Raw genomic sequence first — 22,101 nt, 5'->3', positions numbered from 1 at the left:
CTGTAGCAATTTATTAGCAATAGAGTTTTATTGTAACACATTTACTATTTATGGTGCCTTCATTTTCTTTCATGTTGCAGTGGCAGAATTAACTGCAAAACCTAAAATATTCACTATCTGGGCATCTACTAGAAAGGGTTGTTACCCTCTGCCCAAATCATAAATCATGGTAGTAGCAGAATAATGATTTGAACCTGGCTGTTGGGATGCAGAGTCTGTGCCCTTAACCTCTTCACTACACTGCCTCCCTTTACCAGTCTACCCTCAAGCCATTCTCAAGTGACTAGTGTCTGTAGCTTTACATTCTGCAAGCATTAGTATCTGGGTTTGATCCCAGGCATTGTGCACACTTGTAATCCCAGCACTGGTGAGATGGAGATAGATGATCTCTGTTGCTTGCTGGCCAGTCAGTAACCTAATTAGTGAATCCCAGGGCAATGAAAGACCATGTCTAAAAAATACAAAGTGATAGCACCTGATTAACAGTACGTTAAGGGTGGACTTTAGTGTACACATACATATGTACATACATGGTTATACATCTGTGTACCTGCACACACAGGAGCATACACATAGCACACAAAGAAGTTTTCTTCTTTTCATGATTTTAAAAATTGTTTATGTAAAAAGACAGTTTGGTGGTTAGATATGGCATATGATAGAGGGAGAAAATGAGAACTGTGAAGAAAGAAAAGGATTGAAAATAGACTCCGGTGAGGACAACTGGTTAAAAAAACGAGGAACTGGCCAAGTGTGGTAGTGCACCCTTCAATCCCAGCAGTGGGGAGGTAGAGACCTGTGGATCTCTGTGAGTTGGAGGTCTATCTGATCTACAGAATGTGTTCGAGGTCAGCCAGAGCTACCCAAAGAAACATTATTCAAACAAAAAAAAAAAAATGAGATGCGGGCATTGGGGTAAGGTGGGTGTCAGGTGTGTAGGGATGGGTGAAAGCTGAAATCGTGTTAGCAGGAAAGAGTTTAGCTCAGTAACTGGGGTTCTTGCTCAACATGGACAAGGTCCTAGGTTCTGCTAAAATAGCAAAACAAAATAGTATTAGGACAACTTGAGGGAGAAATATGAATACAGTGTCAAATGCTGTAGAGAAGATACATTGAGGAGGAATAAGAATAGATGTACACAAAAACTTTGGAGAGAGCAGCATAAGCAAGAGTAATTCCAGAGAAGTCTGAGGCAAGTGTGAAGAGAGAAGTGAGTGGGTTATATAATTAGAGTAAAACTCCCAAGTTTTCCTCAGATCAATAGGTCACTGAAATAAATTGCTTTAGTCCTGAATTACTTGAGTAATTGCCTGTCTTTCTGTTCTGCCTTGCTTGTGTGAAGATCTACTTTAACACAGTACCCAGAGCCCTGTTTTCCTTTGATTACATATAAATGTATCTGATTTGAAGTCTTAAAAAGTCTTTCCACCCCATCTATGGTAATTGGTGGGCTGAATATATTCATGAATACTGATTTTTTCATCTTTGTTTTTCTTCCAGAGTACAATTTTCCCAACCCAAATCACTAATGAGCATGAGTCACTGGTAATGGTGAAGAAACTTTTTGCTACTTCTATCTCTTGTATAACTTATTTGAGGGGCCTGTTTCCAGAGAGCTCTTACAGAGATCGCCATTTGGATGGTAAAGTTGAGTTAAATGATTACTTTGACTAGTGTCCCTTTTGTAATTACCAGGGACAAACCTTCCCCCTCTCAAAAGTGCATTAATTCTAACTCAGGGGCATGTCTTCAAAAATCAGTTTACTAATTCATTTTCCATTTTAATTTTGCTGTGTGTATTTGGTTTTACTTATAGGAACCATTCACTTCTAGCTAGCTATCAAATTCAAAAAAGAAATGTGTGGAGTTAAGCCTAGTAATTCTAAGCCATTTCTATAAAAGCCAGGGGAAAAAATCTATCTTAATGCTGAAGATTTACATTATCTTGTGCCTCAGTTGAATTTGTTCTTTGAGGTACTCATTTTGACCCCGAGGAAGTTCAAAGGAATCAGGTGAGAAACTTCTCTCTATTGAGAGAGGCAAATCCATTTGATGATTAGCATAGTTATTTAGACACAGTTATTTTAATCAGTTCTGTTCTTTTTACAATAGTCAGTCCTACCTCTCGATTTTGTGTGTGTGTGTGTGTGTGTGTGTGTGTGTGTGTGTGTGTGTGTGTGTTTCATGCACAGACATATGCTACCATGGAAGTCAGAGAACCAGTTTTAGTCAGTTCTGTCCTTCCGTTGTGGTTTTCCCAGGAGCGAACTCAGATCTTTAGGCCTGTGTAGCAAGCACTTTTACCCACCAAGCCATCTCACTGGCCCCTAGTTCTTCAACTCTTACTTTTTCTGTCTCCTTGTGACCTTAAATTTACCATATTATGACTTTATATTTCAAGCTGTATCTGGTTCCTTAGAAGAAATTGTACTGGATGCTCTTCAGTTTTTCAATCTTATGATCTGTTTGAAAAGCTGTGTTGTGGGTTACATGTGGTAGTGTGTATCTTTAATCCTAGCACTCAGGAAGAGGCAGGAAAAGCTCTGGGTTTAAGGCTCAACTGGGTGATGTAGAGACTCCTATTCCATCCAGGGCTAAATAGTATGACCCTGTCTTAAAAAGCCAAATCAAGCCGGGCGTGGTGGCACTCACCTTTAATCCCAGCACTTGAGAGGCAGAGGTAGGTGGATCTCTGTGAAATGGAGGCCAGCCTGATCTACAAAGTGAGTTCTGGGAAAGCCAGAGCTGTTTCATAGAGAAATCATGTCTTGAAAAACAAAAAGAAAAAAAATCAAAATAAAACAAGAAAATAACAAGATGGCTCATCCAGTAAAGGTGTTTGCCATCAAGCCTGACAGTCCACAGAACCCACATAGTGGAAGGAGAAAACCAGCTCTCCAAGTTGTCCTCTTACCTCTATACACGTGCTGTAGCACAAACTGGTGAGGCTGGAGAGATGGTTCCATAGTTAAAAGCACAGGCTGTTCTTTCAGAGGACCCACTTCAATTTCTAGCACTTACATGGTTCATAGCAACTATCTGTGACTCTAGTTCAAGAGGATGCAACACTCTTTTCTGGCTTCCCTAGGCACCAGACACACACACGGTGCACAGACATACATGCAGGCAAGGCACCCATACATATAATAAACATAAAATAAAAATTTAAAAAATTTTGGTGTAAGTCTTGTTGCTTAATAACTAAAGTGGGGACTATCATTTGGAAAGTAAATATTTCCTTTTAAGATGCTATTTTTCCAAATCTAATTTAATATTATACCATGGCTTCATTTCAGTGTAATTTTCTTAAGCAATATTGATTCTCCAAATGAACATCAGTGAAATGCATGTTTGCTATAAACACATAAGCATGGTACTTGTAATTGGTACTTGTAATCCTGGCATCTTTCTTTGTGTTAATGACTTCTTTTAACTTACATGACAGATCTGTAAGATATAATGTGTTTATAGGTAACATATAATTAGTTTCCCCTCCTGTTGGAACATAGACTTATAAAAGAAGGCCTGCTTTGGTAAATTTAAACACTTGTTATATGTCATTTACTACTGCTGACATTAAAAAAATAACAACAAAAAACCACAGCTCTTACCTCAAAAGGTAAAAGAGATAGTTTATTCTAGAGCCAAATGTGAGTGATGCTGATTTAGATTGCTGCCAAACCCAAATTCCATGTTCCAGTGTGGAAGTAGTTTCATGAAGTCCTTAGGGTAACAGAACAAAGAAGGTCAAAAATGAAGACACTTTTTTTCAAACCTTGTTGGTAAGGGCATGTAGCAAAGTGTAGAAATCTCTGCTGTCAACCTCAGGTGCTGTCTGCTGACATTTTCTACTTTTGTGTTGGTGTAAGCTAGGGAGTCTGTTGGTACATTCCAAAAAGACTCACATCATATACCTTTCCACAATCATTGAAGTTTTAATCAGTCAGCCTTGTGAAATGCAGCTTCTCTTTAGGAATGCTAGCTCACACATTGCTTATAGTTTCATTTTTTTGTTACTGATATAGGAATTAGTCTCCCTTAATCAATTTTTATTTAATGTGATAATGTCACAAAAATGTTCAATTGTAGGCAGAATTTTCATCGGGGTCACCAGGCAACTCCCAAGTAACCACACAGACTTACTATTAATTATAAATGCTCAGCCTATAGCTTAGGCTTGTTCCTAACTAGCTCTTTCAACTTAAAATAATCCATATTTCTCACCTCTGCTCTACACCATGGTGCTGTACATGGTGATGTCTTCTTTCAGCACAGCATGTTCTTCTTGCTTCTCTCTGTGTCTCCTGGTGACTCTGCTGTCCTTTTCCCCTATACTCTCTTTTCCTGCAAGTCCTGCCTGAACTCTACCTGCCTACCTGCCATTGGCCAGCCAGCTCTTTGTTAACCAATGGATGGATGGATATATATATTCAGTGTACAAAAAGGTTGTTCTATAGCATTCAGTGTTTGTATGGCAGTCTTCTTTTTAATACTCTTTAACTATTTGTCAAATTAGAATAATTTTCATATCCCTCAACAATAGTGGAAGTGATGTTAACTTTAGCATAGGAAAACAATATGAAAAGATGAAAGACTCAGAGTTGGTGAGTTGGCTCAGCAGATATAAAGGAACTTGCTGCCAAAGCTAATGATAAGAGTTCAATACCTGAGACCCACACAGTGTGAGGAGAAACTCCTGTAAATTATCTTCTAACTGCTACACATGAAATGTGGCACTTTTGCACATGTACATACTTGTACGCAAATCCATAAATTAATAAATACTTCAAAACTCAAGAAGCTCTTATTAAATTATACATGAGTCAATGATTTTATACAGATTTAAACCAAACTTTTAAAGTCTTCCTTTTCTTCCCTGACATGAAAAAGTTATTAGCTATCATGTGGAAATGTTTGAGAATATCAATTTTATTTACTTTTTTTTCATTGAGAGGGAAAGAAATAATAATGAAATTGGGATTAAAATTGTCAGTTGAGATGATCTAGGAGACACCTTAGATTACTTAGGAGGAAGCAAAGAAGTACTAGAAACTAACTTTGCAGTAAACCCAGCTAAGCTACACTGTAGAATAGGAAGTCTGCTAAACTGTCCCCCAAATTAGGACTGAGATAATTATCAACATAGAATTTATTTTTAAAGTAGGCATTTAGAAACTTAAAAATGTGTCAGTTGGTTTTGGCACATACCTGTAATTCCAATACTGAGGAGGCAGAGGCAGGTGGAGATCTGTAAATTCAAGGACAACCTGGGCTACAGAGCGAGTTCCAGGACAGTCAAGGCTACACAGAGAAACCATGTCTTGGAGACACACACACACACACACACACACACACACACACACACACACACACACACACACCGCCAAAAAGAAAGAAAGAAAGAAAGAAAGAAAGAAAGATGCAGGAAATGCCCTATGGATTTTTCAGTACAACAGTTATGTTTCTATTTTTTTAGACCTCAGTTTAAAAATTCTCCGGGAAGACAAAAAGTGCCCTGGGTCATTACATATTATTAAATGGTAAGTAAATTTTGTAAATTTGAATGGCTAAAATTACCCATAAGACTTTATTTTGTAAAATAATTTCCTTAAACCACTTTTCTGAGTTCTTTTTCCTGGAAATTGTAGCAACTATTCAGTATTTTAAACTATTAGTTTAGTTTTAGAAGAAAATGGACTTGTATAAAGAAAAAAAATCTAAATTTGATTATTCATCCATCATGTGCATATCTGTGTACTAGCATTGAAGCACTCTGTGCTTCAGAACTGCTTGTCTAGTTTTATAATATTCCATAAGTATATGGAAAAGTGTTGGGAGTTTTAAAAGGTGATTAAATACAAGGCAAAATGATTGTTAATTTATATACTTCAGAGTAGAAGTGCCAACTGATTATATACTTGGATTATTTTTTGACTGTTCATGTGGTCCAAAGTGACACTGGCTATTTATTTCTTAACAGGATTCAAGGTTGTTTTGATGCTTTGGAAAAGAGATATGTAAGAATGTTTTAAAATTTTCATCAGCTTAAAGATTCATCTTTTACCCTTTAAAAAGTTTAGACTTTTTATTTTTTAATGTTTAACAGTGTAATAGTATCCTCCTTTGTGTTCACCAGTTATTTTTCCTTTGTCTTGGTTGTCTTACGGATGTCTTCCTTACCATTAATTAGAAACGAAAGCTTCATTCTCTTTTATATACTCATCTTTTTCAACCACAGAGCTTCTTCTGAAGTCACTGGATAAGATCCACAGGATGTGGGTTAGGGAAGACAAGAATCTGGTAGTTAGCACACTGAACATGTTCATAATGGTGGTAATTCAGTTTACTGATGGGAAATGAAAAACTAGTTAAATAATGAATTTTTACTCATTTATTTTGGTAGTGATAACTCATGCATATGATCTCCATGCTTCCCTAGACAGTTATGAAGAGTGTGAAAATCAAAGGCTCTAGGCCTGGTTGAAAAGATCAGATGCATATAAATAAAATTGCTGTTATTCTGCTGCCTTCCTTCTTCCCTGTGTCTTTAATCTTCAGTTCCAATTTAAGAAATGCTGAGGTGATTAAGCTTCTGTCTAATTATTTTGTATAGCCATACATTCCCTCTCTTGAGTGAAGTTATTATTCATGACTTATTCTATGTTGACCCAGGGTACAGAGGGATACAAAGATAAAACGGATAAGGGAAGGGCTTGTAGACTGTGGCAGATGATGAGTGTTGCTCATATGAGGGCTGATGATTAGCAGTTATACACTGGTTCAGCTGTACCTGTTGCTGAACTATTGGTAGTACTTCTGTATCAATGAGAAGTTGCTTTTAGAGTCCTTGTGGAAATTCCTACCAACACTTTCCCCGATACCCCACCAGAGTTTCTTTTGAGAGCTGCCCAGAACAGAACTCAGCTCTAGAGCTAAGTTTGCAGCCTTTCTGATTGGTCGTTACTTTCATCATACTGGACTTGATGTTTTCCGTGTCGGTTTGATATTTTCATATACAATACAGAGATATTTTGACATCACCCTATCACAATACAAGTAACAGTACTACTCCTAATTGTGCATGCCAAAGGAAAGGTGGACAGTCTGCGCAGCAGGAAAGCAGAACAAAGGAGGGGTTCTACCCAGTAGAGTTTCAAGGGAAGTCTTTAAAAGAAAGAATCTTTGGGGACGAGTGCAGGACAGCTTCACACATCCTAATCTAGTGCTATGTCCTCAAGCTGTATCTGCAGCTTAAGAAACATTGGCTATTGATCTTTGAAGCCTCTGAGCACTTGGACGAGTTGAGAAGGGTTTGAGGGTCATCACAGGGCTTAACAATTTATTAGCAACATTTCCAGAGGCAGTACAACATAAGTGGGCATTCTTGGGCTGGAGAGATAGCTCAGTAGTTAGGAGCAATTGTTGCTCCTGGAGAGGACCAGGGTTCAGTTCCTAGCTGTCACATGGTGATTAATAACCATTCATCTAATTCCAGGGGGATCAAACAGTCACACACATGGTGCACTTACATGCATGTGGGCAAAATATTCATGCACATAATAATAATAACAATAGTAATAACATTTACATCTTTGTGGCTTTGGGCAAACAACCTACCCACAGTACCTTAATTTATCAACAAAAATGTGATATAACAGAACTTCCTTCTTAAGAGTTATTTTGAACTTGAATGAGTTAGAAGCAGGCAAGAATAAGATAAAGGTACTTGTCACACAGACCTGGGACTTACTGATCCTTGGAACATATGTAAAAATGGAAGAAAAAAATTTGACTCTACAAAGTTGTTCTCTGACTCTTATATGCCATGGAATGTGTGCCCCAAACACATTTTATACATACATACAACAATAATAAATGGAACTTTTAAATTAAAAGAATATTGAATAAGTTAATAATAATAATAAAAAAAAAACAGTAGTTGAACTGTCCTGGGAACACCAAAACACAAACTCTGGGGCTGGAGAGTTGTTTCAGAAGTTAAGAATATCCAGCTGCTGCCATCTGTAACTAGTTCCAGGGGATCTGACACCCTCTTATGGCCTCTGTGGGCACTGTATGCACATGCTGCACTGATATCCATGCAGACAAAACACCCATATACATAAGTAAATAAGTCTAAAAAATTTAAGAAAAGAATAGACAAAACCTCAGATACAGACATGTCCAATCCATAGCCTGTGGGCCATGTGGCTCAGGGTAACTATGAATGTGATTCCATACAAAATTGTAAACAATAAAACATGAGACTTTTGTGATTTTTTTTTTTTTTTTGTAATTCTGTTACACGGTTTTCCAGTGTGAACTTTGTAGATGACAATGTTGTTTCATGGTATCAAAAACTTGGACATGCCTGATGGACTTTTAAATAGTATTTACATTATTTTGATTGTTAGTATTTTATATATTCTCTCATATGACCTTATTGCAGGGAGCATATATAATTAAGTAGTTCAATGGGAGATTGGGGGGAAGAAAGATCAAGGCCGTTCAGGCTATGAGACAACACTCTGTTAATTAAAAAAAAAAAAAAAAAGGTAGTTTAAGTAAAAACAAGTTGGAGTAGCTAGAGCCCTTGGACTAATTATGAAATTCTAGGTACTTTATAGTTTATAGTAAATTGAAATTCTTTAACATAGACATATATATTAAAATAATTCTTATAAAAAGGAACTATATAATTTCCTCCTTATTCCCACTCTCATCTCTTACAATTCCTGCCCACTTTCCACACTACATTCTTTCAGAAACTCAAGTCTGATCATGTTATCCTTTATGCCTAAAAATTTTCCAAGAATTTTAAAATAAAGTTTAAAGTCCTTCAAATAATCAAGAAGGCCTGAATGATCCCTATTTGCCTTTCCAAGACACCCCTCACCCCATGTTCAAGTACATAAAGCATGTGAGTTCCTTTTATCTTTGCACATACTCTTCCTCTTGCCTGAAACATTCTGTTCCAGACCCTATGCACATGTTCTGCCTAACTCCAATTTGTCCTTCTGCAGCTAAAATTGTCCACCGTTCAGTGTTCTCCTTACAACCTGTGTTGTTTCTTTACAGCAAAAGAACATGAGTGTAATGGTGTAGCCCTTGCTAGTCTGCATGTTTCTTGAGATTAGTAGACTATGTATTTTTTTTTAATGTTTCAATAAACTATTAATAGTTGTTTTACTGGATGGTCATAAAAATCAGTTATGTGCCAAAATAGCCACATGGTGGCACTAAAGTTTTAGTCAATTGCTATGGAATTATAGTCCTCAAATTTTATATTTTAGGGTTACATTTTTATCTCATATGTCTATATATCTATGTCTATATATTCAGAATTCATGGAAGCTGAGAAAATGTCTTTATAGTTGTGTGGTATGTAGAGAGACAGGAATTTAAAAGATATGGTAGACTTGCTAATATTTTTACCTTGCCAGATTAGTTTCAAAGTACCTTTAGAGATTCTTGTGGTACATTTAATTTTGAGCAGTAATGAATTGTTTTGCATATCTTTGGTTCCCAAATTAGAAAATAACAATTCTTTGGTATCCTCCCTCTGTCTCAGTAAAGCCAGTGTTTGTAACAGACATTGTTTGAATGAGTGAATTACTAGTTCCTTTCTCTGGCCTTCTGAATATGCTACTCAAGTGTTTGGAGCCTCCCTAAAGTCATATTTACATTAGTCTCTATCAGAAATGGCAATACAACAGTGTGAGCACAAATGACGCGGTTTTCTTTTCTCTTGAAGCTTCACATGGCAGCGCTGACTGTAAGTATACACTTGGAAAGTAGATCTTGGTCTCTGAATTGTTTCCAGCAAGTGAGATACTCAGACAGTAACCTCTCCCTTTTTGAGATTTATGGCATTTTAACATTTAAAAATTGGATATATCAGCCGGGTGGTGGTGGCACACGCTTTTAATCTCAGCATTCAGGAGACAGGGCAGTCGGATCTCTGTGAGTTCCATATAAGTCTGGTTTACAGAATGAGTTCTGACAGCCAGAGCTACACAGAGAAACCTTGTCTCCAAAAACAAAAACGAACAAACAAAAAATTGGCTATATCAGAGCTTTAATAAGATAGTATAAATATTTTGGTATATTTCTTTGGCATATAACATATAACTATTCACACTTAGGATCTCATTTTTTTGTTATGTAATAGATTCAAAGTTTTTGCTTTTGAAGTTTTGTGGACTTTTAAAAAAAGTTTTTATATACTTATGGGTATAAAATGATGGTAGAAAATTGAGATATCATTGATAAAATATACATTAATTATTTAGATATTTTATGGCTAAGTCATATTAATCACAGATACTTTACATCAATTAAAAAAAAACTTCACATTTAGTGTTCATAGCTAGTTCTAAAGAGTCCATGTTCTTGCTGTACGTGATGGCACATGCTTTTAATACCAGCACTTGGAGACAAAGGCAGTCGGATCTTTGTGAGTTATAAGACAGCCTGATCCACAGAGTGAGTTCCAGGATGGCCAGGGATTCATGGAGAAACGCCGACTCAAAAAAGCAAACAACAAACAAAAGATTCTGTGTTCTTTTTTTAAAAATATTTATTTATTTATTTATTTATTTATTTATTTATTTATTTATTATGTATATGACCAGATCTCATTACAAATGGTTGTGAGCCACCATCTGGTTGCTGGGAATTGAACTCAGGACCTCTGGAAGAGCAGCCAGTGCTCTTAACCTCTGAGGCATCTCTCTGATTCTGTGTTCTTAATAAAATAAGGTTTAACCCTATCTCCGGTTTGAAATATGCCCAGATAGTACTCAGTTAACAGCATAATTTGAACTATTTACATAGACAATGTATTCAGTGAGCAGTAACCTAATAAATTTTGGAAATTAAGTGTTCTATATTTTCCCTTAAACAGCTATACACAAATCCCAAGGAACCTGAGGTAAGATCGTAGTACATAGATGGTAATGTATGTTTATTATATATGTATGTTTATCTGAGTTGAGGGTGTAGATTATGTTACTAGACTACCACATGACTAGAAAATTCATCGTGAACTTTATATTTTATTATAAACAGACCAGTCTTTTATTATGTGATTTTTTTTTTTTTAGAAACCATGTAAGAATGTTAGAAAAAAGAAAAACATTGATTAGAGCTGAGGCTGTTCTGTAACATGTCAACATTAATCATAAATGTGCAACAGCCATACTTTATTATTTATTTTAATTATTTCTTTTTTATGATTTTTTTTGAAAAATAAAAGATACAGCATTATTCTGAACTCTTTACTCCTTGAATTCTCTCTGTTCTTTTTACAGACCATTTTTGAGAGCATTAGGTTGTGCTTTTGTTTTGTTTTGTTGATTTTTTGAGACAAGGTTTCTCTGTGTAGCCTTGATTTTCTTGCAACTTGCTCTGTAGAACAGGCTGGCTTCAAACTCACAGAGATCCACCTGCTTCCACCTCCCAAGTGCTGGGATTAAAGGTGTGCACCTCCACCCTGAGCATTAGTTCTTTACTCCTATCTTTAGATTCTCCTTCTTGCTTAGTGAATTCTGCACCTTGCTTGCCTGCTAGTATTCAAGTCTTTTGTGAAAGCCTCTTTGGCTCACTGTCTAAACTAACTTCTATCTTTTCTAAAGTTCTTTCCCAGCAGAGCCCCGTGGTTGAACCCTCTCAGTTGATTTATATATTTCCTAAAAAAGACTAGGGGTTCTTGAGGATAAGGGTGTTGTTTTCTGCGTTATAGATGACTAGTACAGCCTTAAACACCTAGTAGTCGTTTGTGCCACTTGCACGACTTTTGTACCTGTGACACAGAGATGGAGTGAGAAGCCCTTTGTTTTTTCGTTCTGTCTTGTCTCTCTCCTAACTTTCTTTTCTTTTTTTTTCCCCTTGCTTTAAAATTTCCTTCCCTAAATCAGTGGATTTAGTCTAACTGGTGATGTTCAAGACTAAATTGTTTTTAAGTCTTTAGTATTTTCTATTTGCAAGATTACAACTAACCACGTAAGCAAGGTGGGGAATTGCTGCACTCAAGCGTGTACCAAGTCATTAATGCCCAAACTGGTCTTAGGTTCTGTTCCTTGAATCTCTCTCCCCATCCCTCTTGTTTATAGAACTCACTACAGATCGCCTTGAACTTTGTATCCTCCTGCCTCCACCAAGTGCCCCAGTTGTTTATGTGAGAGTGTTTGAGATTATAAGGTACCACATGCCTGGTTTACTGGAAGGGGAGGGGTGGAACCCAGCCTTTGTGCATGCTGGGTAAGCACTCCACAAACTGAGCTACATCCCATCCCTAACCTTTTCTCCTGTTTAGTTTCAAGATGATTTTTTAATTGAGATGTTTCCCAAACAAAAACTTCCTGAAAAACTGTTAGTAGATTGAAATGTGGTTAATTTTGGTTCATGATGTTATTTATTGGCAATTTTAAAAGAAATAAGTTTATTTTAAAAAAAAGAACCAGTAGTTTTAGAGGTGATAAAATTAAGCTTACCTTTAGAAAAATCTGACAGAATGAAAATAAAGTTGTTAAATTAGTGCTAGCATATATGATAATGGCATTTTGAAAAGAGGGCTTTTATGTAAGTGCAAAGCTCTCTATGACTCAACAAAAATATTTTGAATACTTGTCAGTTATATGCTATGGTAGCAATCCCTAAGTACTAGGTTTTTATGGCACACTTCTGATTACTAAACAAAAAAGATGGAATATTTGAGTCTTAAAAAAGCCCTCAAAATATTACAGGTTTTAAAAACAAAACAAGTCAAAACAAAGTTAACAATTGTATTAGTTACTTTTCTATTGAATTAATAAAACACCATCACCAAGAGCAACTTAGAGAAAAGTTTATTTGGGCTCACAGTTCCAGAGAAATGAGGTCATCATGACAGGGAGACATAGGGCACAGCAAGTAGCAGGCATGGCAGAGGAGCAGGAAGCTGAGAGCAAACTGGAAGTGGGAATGATACACTTCCTCCAGCGAGGTTCCTCCTCGAGTGTCCACAACATCCTCAAACAGTGCTACCAACTGGGGACCAAGTGTTCAAGTACCTGAGATTATGAGGGACATTTGTCACTCAAATCACAATAGCAGTGATGACATATTACTTCTGCACTCGCTCTACAGTGTTCGTGGCTGCTACCTAACACCTACTCACTGAGAAAACTGTGTAGCTCTCTGATCTCATTCTCATAAATACTCATGAAACAGTGTTTCAGGTAAAGCCTCTGGCATTTATTGATCCGGTGCCAAAGGCTTAAGTCATAGCACTAGAAGGATAACCTTCCCTAAACAAGATGGCACAAAAATAACATTATTTATTTGGAAGAAAGACAGACTTTACACACGGTGTTAAAATCTGAAGCACTCCTATGAAGAATATCATAGTACAACAGTCGAACCATAGATTAAATCCAAGTGTGTTTTTCTAGTTCAGAAAGTAATAGAATTAGGAGCAGTGTACACAATTGTGGTAATTTTCACTTAACAGTTTTGTTCTGACTGCTATCTTTAAAGAGATAGCCTGAGAAAAGCCAGGCCGTGGTGCTGCACGCCTTTAATCCCAGCACTCAGGAAGCAGAGACAGGCAGATCTCTGTGAGTTTAAGACCAGCCTGGTCTACAGAGCAAGTTCCAGGATACTCCAAAACTACAGAGAAACCCTGTCTCAAAAAACAGATAGATAGATAGATAGATAGATAGATAGATAGATAGATAGATAGATAGGGAGAGAGAGAGAGAACCTGAGAAAAGTAACTAAAGTAATGAAAAGTGACAATGAACGAGCTTTCCTACAAGTACAGATTGAAATATGGGAGAGTTTTAATACGGCATGTAAGCCAAATAAGTCTTAATTTGTAATAAATCATTAAGAATTACATTATGACTTTTATGAAACTAGCAATCTTACTGTTTCACCATCTAGTTCTTTGTTCCTAGTGGAGGTGATCAATGTACAATTTTAATAGCCTATTTCAGGAACTGAATAATAGGTGACCCTAAAATATGTGTTTAGAGACTTCAAAAAAGTGTGGTAGCGTATCTAGAATTGCAGCACTCAGGAGGCTGAGGCAGAAGGATCATGAATTTTAGGTTAAGCTGGGCAACATAGCTAAACTCTGTGTCAAGAATAAATCCTTATGAAATTCTGCTTGAAGATGACCGGTGATTGTGTTCCTTCTTTTGTACTTAGCACTGTCACAGACATAAATGGAACAGACCAAGTCTGTGACATCTAGATGCTAATATTTTTATGAGGAAGGATAAACAATAAGTAAATAGAAATTAGTCAAAATAGTTTAAGGTAGTAATGCCATGAAGAAAGTTTGAAAAGGTGTTGTGCTAGTCAGTGATGAGGTAAAGATCAGAAAAGGAGGGCTTGGATGGCTGCTTTAGATCGACACAGCCACAGGCAACATCTCCACTGGACCACTATTGGAGCTGGGATAGAATGATCAGGGAGTCAGCTTTTCCAGGTCTGTGAAAGGCACCAGAATATGACAGGTAGCACAGCACTGGGATTAGCATGGCATGTTCTGGTATCAGATTGCATCTCTACTACATACGAGCTTCATCAGTAATGATAATAGTAACACCTACATCAGAGTGTGGGTAGTATGATCCAGAATATAGACACACCGAGACCCTAAGACAGTAAGTGTTTATAGACAGAAAAGATATCCTGTGTCTGGCACTTGAGTGAGAAAAGGGAAAATGGTAGAGGAGGTAAGTAGAGAACAGATGTGGAGGGTGTCATAGGTTTTATTCAAAGACAGTGAGAAGCCAGTGGAGAAGGGTTTGTAGAAAGGAGTGACATGGTCTCATTTGTGCATGAAAGCTTGTTTTTATTGTAGTCCTCGGAATTGAACTGACACCTTGCCTTTGCCTCCCACCCCCAGCCTTTTTTTTAAAAAACATTATTTTGAGTTGGCTAAATCAGTATGTTATTCAGGTTGGCCTTAAATTGTGATTTCCCTGCCTCAGCATACTGAGTAGTTGGGGATGCAAGCATGTGTAATCTATACCGGACTTGATTTGTATTTTCAAAAACTTTTGGCTAGAGAACAGAAAATAAAGATGATGTGGATTTGTGATTCACTTTGGAGAAGTCTTTCCAGTGGATTGGAATGTGGAGTGAAAATCAGCCTGAACATGTTTGAAGTTATTAAGAATTAACACTTTTAAATAATTATTCTTTAAATTTATGTGCATTTGTGTCTGTCTGTCTGTGTGTGCATCATGTGTGTGCAGTACCCTTAGACTCCAGCAGTGGTATCAGATCCCCTGGAACTGGAGTTCCAGGCAGTTTTGAGCCTCCTGATGCAGGGGCTTGGAACTGAACCCAACTCCTCTGTAAGAGTAATAAGTGTTCTTAATCTCTACCCTCAGGATTAACATCTTTTGTAAAACAGTTATAATCTTTACAATAAAACAATCAGTTTAGGAATCAAATAATAAAAAAATTGCCAACTACTTAAAGATCTCCTTTATTTACCAAATGCATTCGCATAGTATTAAGAGGCCAGAGTTGACTAGAAACGTAGGCAGGCAAGAAGAATAGGCATTGTTTACTTGACAATTATACATATCACTGGCTAAGAGGACACTGTGTATCTAGCCCATCTGGAGAGAACTTGTTCCTTTTAGGCACCTGCAGCCATCTCTAATCTGACCCATCTCTTCTATTGTATTCACAAAGCAACCTTCTGAATTTGGCTTCATTTTTTCCCCCCAAATAGGCAGACCAGTTATAAAAGCAATTCTCTTTTTAAATTAACTTATTGCAACCAGTCTTTTAGGATCAGGCAGTATGAGTCAATTTCCCAGGACACGCTCACCTGTGTTTAAGTTGTATGATGAAGTATAAGATCAGCAGACCTATGAGACTAAATCTGAGAGAAAGGTAACACTAACAATGAAACTGTTCTTGGTCTCTCTAACATCCTCAATTCCACATGGTCAAGGATTTATTTTGAACCAGATGAATGAAGATTACATTCTGTGTTCGTGTTCTGATTTCAACTTATACTCTGTCTGCCTTTAGCACCTTCAGCTCTGTCTACAAACTATATAATTTATATGGGTAAAGCATTATTTAAGCAGACATCTTTTAAATTAATTTTTATTATTTTATTTGTGTATGTATGGTGTGTGTGGGGGGGTGAGTGGCAAGTGTGTGGGTACCAAAGGACAGCTTTCAGGGGTCACTTGTTCTTCCACTATGGGTCCCTGGGATGAAACTTGGGTTGTCAAGCTTGTAATATAATCACTTTTCATCTCTGGGCCATGTCCCCGGCCTGAAAAGAACTAGTTTATTTTCAGTATATGTTTCTTATGAGGAAATTTGTTCCCTGTATGCTTCTACACCCTTACCAGTTATGCTAGAAGATAGCAGTAATAGTGTTTAGTGCAGGAAATAAGACTTGATGCCGTAGACCATAGTTTCCTTTTCCATTTTTAAAATTCCTGTTGCCATTCACTCATTTCTTCCCTAATTACCTCAGTGGCTTTCTAGCAATTCTTATGGCTTCCCTGTCTACATTCATTCATTCCTTTTTCTTTTTTCTTCTTTTTTTCCCCTTGGGACAGGGTTTCTCTGTGTAGCCTTGGCTGTCCTGGAACATGCTGTGTGGACCAGTCCAGACCCAAACTCACAGAGATAATGTCTTCCTTTCCCTCCTAAGTGCTGGAATTAAAGGCATGTGCCTCACATGGTCCTTCTTTGTCTGTCTTAGTCACTGTTCTTTTGCTGTGAAGCAACACCATGACCAAGGACAGTCTTACAAGAAAAAGCATTTAATTGGTGCTTGCTTAAAGTTTCAGAGGTTTAGTTTGTTATCATGGTTAGGGGCATGCCAGCATGCAGGCAGGTGCTGGAGCAGTAGTTGATGGCTACATACTCATCTGTAGGCCAAGAAGGAGTTGGGGGACACAGATAGACAGACACTGGGCCTGGTGTCACCAGTGACATACTTCCTCCAACAAGGTCACACCTCCTAACCCTTCTAATCCTTTCAAACAGTTCCACTCTCTCACTGGTGACTAAGCGTTCAAATGTAAGAGCCTATGAGGGCCATTCTTAATCAGAGAAACACAGTGTATTTTTAAGGCATACAAGTGATCAGGTCCTGGTATCACTGATCTGTTTAAACCTTCAATAGACCTTGATGAACTAAGGGAAAAAAAAATCCAAAATCCTTATTACTATCAACAGAGTTTCACAACTACACCTCTTATTTCCAGCTAGTTGGCTTCTTTTTGAATTCTAAACAGATACATTCCTTCTCAATTAAGAGCTTTTGCATTACTGTCTGTCTACTGAGGCCCTGACCCACAGGTCTTTATGACTGACTCTTCTTGAAGCTCATTTAAAAATACCACATCTTCAGGCAAGTCTTCCTTTGACCCCTCTAAACCTAGCTCTTCTTTCTCTCCATTATGTACTTCCTTCCACAGCACCAGCTTTGTATTGTTCATGGCACCCATTTTATATGAAATTATCTTATTTTCTTTGTTTACTAGCTAGAATCTTTGTAGATTCTGTGGGAAAAAAGAAATCTTTTCTGCCTTGTTCACCTTGTAGCTCAAAGTAGACATTTGATAAAACATTCATTACATGAATGAATGATCCTTCAACTAGTAGAATTTAGTGGAAATATTTGCTGCCTAACTTATTTTCAGCTTAGAGGAGGGAGATTAAGTCATCATCCCTGGAACCATTACTCCTGGATAAAGTCATGCTGTGAGACAGACAAACAGAGGAAGCATAGGGAGTATACAGTGAAATGTTCCTTTTTATAAGGTAAATATCTGGTTTTGTTTAAAAATTAACTGCTTTCTCTGTTCTCATTGTTTTTTCTAGAAAGTGACTGAGATATATCAATTCAAATTCAAATACACGAAAAAGGGAACCACTATGGACTTTGACAGGTAGAATCTAATTGTTTAATGAATACAAGAAATGTATAGGAATGAAGTAGATATAAGCTTTTATATGGCCAGAGGAAAGTCTTAAATCCTTTTGTCATTTTCTCATAAGCTCTATAAAACCCTACTATTATGAATAGAAATTATAATAATTGTTTTAAAGTCTGAAGTCTATAGATAAGCTGGTAGGAGTAGAGGTGATGGTGGATGTCATGACTCTTAAAATTATATTAGCAAAGGGGCTGGAGATGGGGCTCAGTGGTTGAGAAAGCAGTCTTCCAGAGGACCTGCATTTGATCACACGCACCTACATCAGGTGGCTTGCTACTGTCTATAACTCCAGCTCCAGAGGAATCATGCCTCTGAGGATACCTGCACTTGTACACATACCCACATGCAGACACACCTACACATAACTAAAAATAATGATAAATATTGAAAAACAAACAAGATTTAATTAAAATGTATTAATAAGGCTGTTAACATGATGTTAGATAAAGAACCCATATGACTATCTCTGGCTATTATTCCAGTAGCTCTGTGGTATTAAACTGTTGGCTCTGTTGATTTTTTTTTTTCCATCTTCATTACGTGCAGATTGACCTTGAGGGAAATGAAACTCCTGGATAATTTCCTTGCATACACAAATACTGTCATCTGCTTATCCATACACATAACATTTTTTTGTGTGTCACTCTTGGGGAACTCATATGCACTGTGTTTTCCTATCAAGTCTTAAAATCCATGTTTTAGATACAATAACAGGTCAAAGAACAAAACCAAGAAAGACCCTCGTGCACATGGATTGTTAAGGAGCAATATTCTTCTCCCAGAAGCTTTTGGCTTTAGCCAGAACTGAGGACTGTTGATGAAATGGGATGGAAGTAGATGAAATAGATATTGTAAACAAAACAAAACAAAAACTGGTAGAAAGGGCCTTCAAATAAGGGAGATAGATACCCTAAAAGGAACAATGCTGAAGAGAAATTTGGCGAAATGCTGCCTTTCCTCTAGTTCTCCTTGGGAGGTTGAGGATTTCTCTCCAGTACTGTCTTAGTTAGGGTCTCTGTTGCTGTGAAGAGGCACTATGATCACAGCAACTCTTCAAAGGAAACATTTAATTGGGTGGCTTGCTTACAGTCCATTATCATCATGATGGGGAGCATGGTGGTGTGCAGGCAGATGTGGTGCTGCAGTAGTGGCTGAGAGTCCAGTATCTTGCAGCAAACAGGAAGTCGACTGAGACACTGGGCAGTATCCTGAGCATAGGAAACCTCAAACCCACCCCCACAGTGATATACTTCCTTCAACAAGACCATACTCACACCAACAAAGCTACACCTCCTAGTAGTGTCACTTTCTATGAGATTATGAGGTCCAATTACATTCGTAATTACATTCGTACTGCTACAAATACTTCCTTAATTATCCTCTCATTTGTGAGACTTGCAGAAAGTATTCAGATATAAAAAGAAAAGTCCATTCCAAACAAAGAGATTTAAAATATTAGCCACATTTAATTAATATTTATACACTATTTTTTTTTTTTTTTGAGGCAGTATCTCATGTGGCTCAGGCTGACCTTGAATTTAACATATAGCAAGGTTGTGCTCTACCCAGCCCAGCTGCAAACCATGCATTTCACACTTTTCTCCCCACATAAACAGTTGCCCTTACTCTCTAAAACTCCAATATTCATATTTTGGCAACCAGATTAATCTTTTTTTGTTTATTTGAGACACATGTTGAAAGGCAAACATTTAGTAAAGCAGATGGGTAAATCTTTCAGGTACTAAGAGGAGAGAAGTTAATATATAGTATAAGTTTTTAGAAAGATTGCTTAAATGAGGGTCCTGAATGTGATCTTCTAATGTTTCCTGGAGCCCCATGAGCTACATGTCTACTACCTTTCATTCTGGCCGATTAAAAATCCTGGTAGGAAAACCTTTTAAGTTGTTGGAAATTGATAGAGGAGCTAAAATATCCACTTAATATATGTTTACTTTGTGATTTTTCACTGCCTCCAAAAATCAGGGAATGACCTAACAGTTTAACTACTTGGGATGATCTTTTCATTGCTTAGTGCCAATATGTTCAAGGAACTGCAAATAAATTTCAGTTGTAGCTTGTCCTTGAAGGCACTCAAATGTGAGACTAATTGGGAACAATACTTTGAAGGGAAATGAAGATTTTGAATTAGAAGATAATTAGCCTAACTCTTTCATTCATTTATTATTTCAGCAAATATTTATTGGGTAGCTAGAGATCAAACCTAGTACTGTGGAGATGAGTCAGCCATTCATAGTCTGTATGGGAACAAATAATTACTCTGAGGGGGGAGATGAAGAGTATAGGGAAGACTTCCTTGAACTAGGGGAGCGTTGGAAGAGAAACAACAAGCACAGTACAGCCGAAGTGAAGAGCATTTGCAAATGCACATGGCTGAAACAAATTGGGTAGTAGTTGCAGGAGAGGACGGTGAAAGAATGATTAGTTGTACATACATCATTGCTTGCATTGATTGAAGAGTGATGGATATGATAGAAGAGTTTTAAGCAAGGAGGTGACATGAACAGACCTTCCTATTGGGGAGTATTCATTTATGGAGAATGTCTTGCAGTGTAGACAAAAAGAAAGGAGAATAGATGCTTTGGTAATCCATGCAAGAATGAGGAGGGGATTTCCTTGAGAGACAATCATATGGTAGATAAGCATAGAGCTAGTGACTGATTTCATGCTTGGAGAGCTGCAGAAATGTTCATACGCTTATCTCACAAATGGGCTAACTGACCTAGAATGTGTGCAAATGACTTGACCGAGGTCATTCAGCTGGTTAACAGTATAGCTGATATTAGATGCTAGGTCACCCAATTACAAGTCCATTGTTATGAGATGTGATTATTTGAAAGCCAGAATTTTCAGAACGATCATATTTAAAATGCTTTAGGGATGTTTGTTATTCACAAATCCTTTGCCATATATATTACAGAAAGTACTATCATTCCCTTAAGTTATTTCTTAAAAATTGTCTACAAAATGTCCTGATGTTGTATTGTGAATATTATAAATGATTGAAAACTGCCACTTTTCTGTGATTACAGTAGTAGTACAAGTTTTGAAAGTGGGACAAACAGTGAAGATATTAAGAAAGCCTGTTCCCTACTAATCCGTCAATTGTATATACTGATGCAGAACCTTGGACCCCTTCCTAATGATGTTATACTTACCATGAAACTCCATTATTATAACTCAGGTAGGTAGAGAGAGACCTTTGGTCAAATTCCTTCTTTGTGCTGAGTGATGTTGTATATAAGTAGAAGGATTTTATATGCATCTGAAAGATGTTTGTTAACTATATATGAAGTATTATTGTCATACCCTATTGAAACTTAATTTGCAATATTTTTTGTCCTTTCTGCAGTGACTCCATATGATTATCAACCCCCTGGTTTTAAAGAAGGGGTGAACTCACACTTCCTCCTATTTGATGGGGAGCCTGTGAGCTTTCGAATGGGTTCAGTATCTTCTGGTTTTCATAGCATGAAAGTAAAAGTCACAACCGAGGCCACCAGAATGCTCCATGGGGAGAACAGTTCGGTTCAGGAGAACGGCACTACTGAGATAGCTCATCAGGGCCTTGACTGTGATGAGGAAGAAGAGGACTGTAGCAACCACGTAAGGCCAAGTTTTAGTGATCCTTCATTGCTTCACTTAAACACAGTTGACATTTTTCAGTGTGTTCAGGTCATGTCACAGTAACAGAGTCCAATGGAGCATGCCAGGTATGAAAACTGAAACAAAACTAGCCTCTGACGTCAAGCACTTTTTAGTAAAAAAAACGTACAGTCTTCTAGGAGGAAATGCATATTGTTAGAGTGTCTAGCATTAAGAAAAAACTCACAATCTGCTTTATTTTTTATTGAAGGTACCTATATATTTATTTTTCACATGAAAGTAATATATTTTTAGTACTTAAAAATATTCTAAGTATCTGACATGTTCCTACTCAGTAGAAGTATACATTAACTCCTGATTACTATAGTAACTGGGCAGGAGGGGGTTAGGGAAGAAAAAATTTACAGGTTAATCTGAATCAGAGGGGAAATAAAAGAATGAAACCAACTGCCATGACAAGCATTGTGGTTTGACCAGTGGGGAGAGCTGAGGGGTGGGT

The 22,101-nt window shown here is 37.2% G+C and overlaps 1 protein-coding gene across 1 annotated transcript in view; it reads left to right on the top strand.

Annotated features, from left to right (window-relative positions):
* The window catches only part of Hormad2 (HORMA domain containing 2), a 34,770-nt gene extending 13,012 nt beyond the window's left edge, over positions 1-21,758 (top strand). The window contains exons 3-10 of the mRNA XM_051200348.1: positions 1,501-1,642; positions 5,477-5,540; positions 5,981-6,017; positions 9,755-9,775; positions 10,907-10,933; positions 17,863-17,930; positions 21,029-21,180; positions 21,349-21,758. Of these exons, the coding sequence (XP_051056305.1) occupies positions 1,501-1,642; positions 5,477-5,540; positions 5,981-6,017; positions 9,755-9,775; positions 10,907-10,933; positions 17,863-17,930; positions 21,029-21,180; positions 21,349-21,686 (849 nt within the window). The 3' untranslated portion in view covers positions 21,687-21,758. The remainder of the gene's footprint in view (positions 1-1,500; positions 1,643-5,476; positions 5,541-5,980; positions 6,018-9,754; positions 9,776-10,906; positions 10,934-17,862; positions 17,931-21,028; positions 21,181-21,348) is intronic.
* Positions 21,759-22,101: the final 343 nt, after the last annotated feature.

Source organism: Phodopus roborovskii, unplaced genomic scaffold (assembly GCF_943737965.1).
Source record: "Phodopus roborovskii unplaced genomic scaffold, PHOROB, whole genome shotgun sequence".
In the NCBI taxonomy this organism is placed as follows: domain Eukaryota; kingdom Metazoa; phylum Chordata; class Mammalia; order Rodentia; family Cricetidae; genus Phodopus; species Phodopus roborovskii.
Note: the sequence above shows the minus strand (reverse complement) of the source record. Positions and strands in the feature narration are given on the sequence as shown.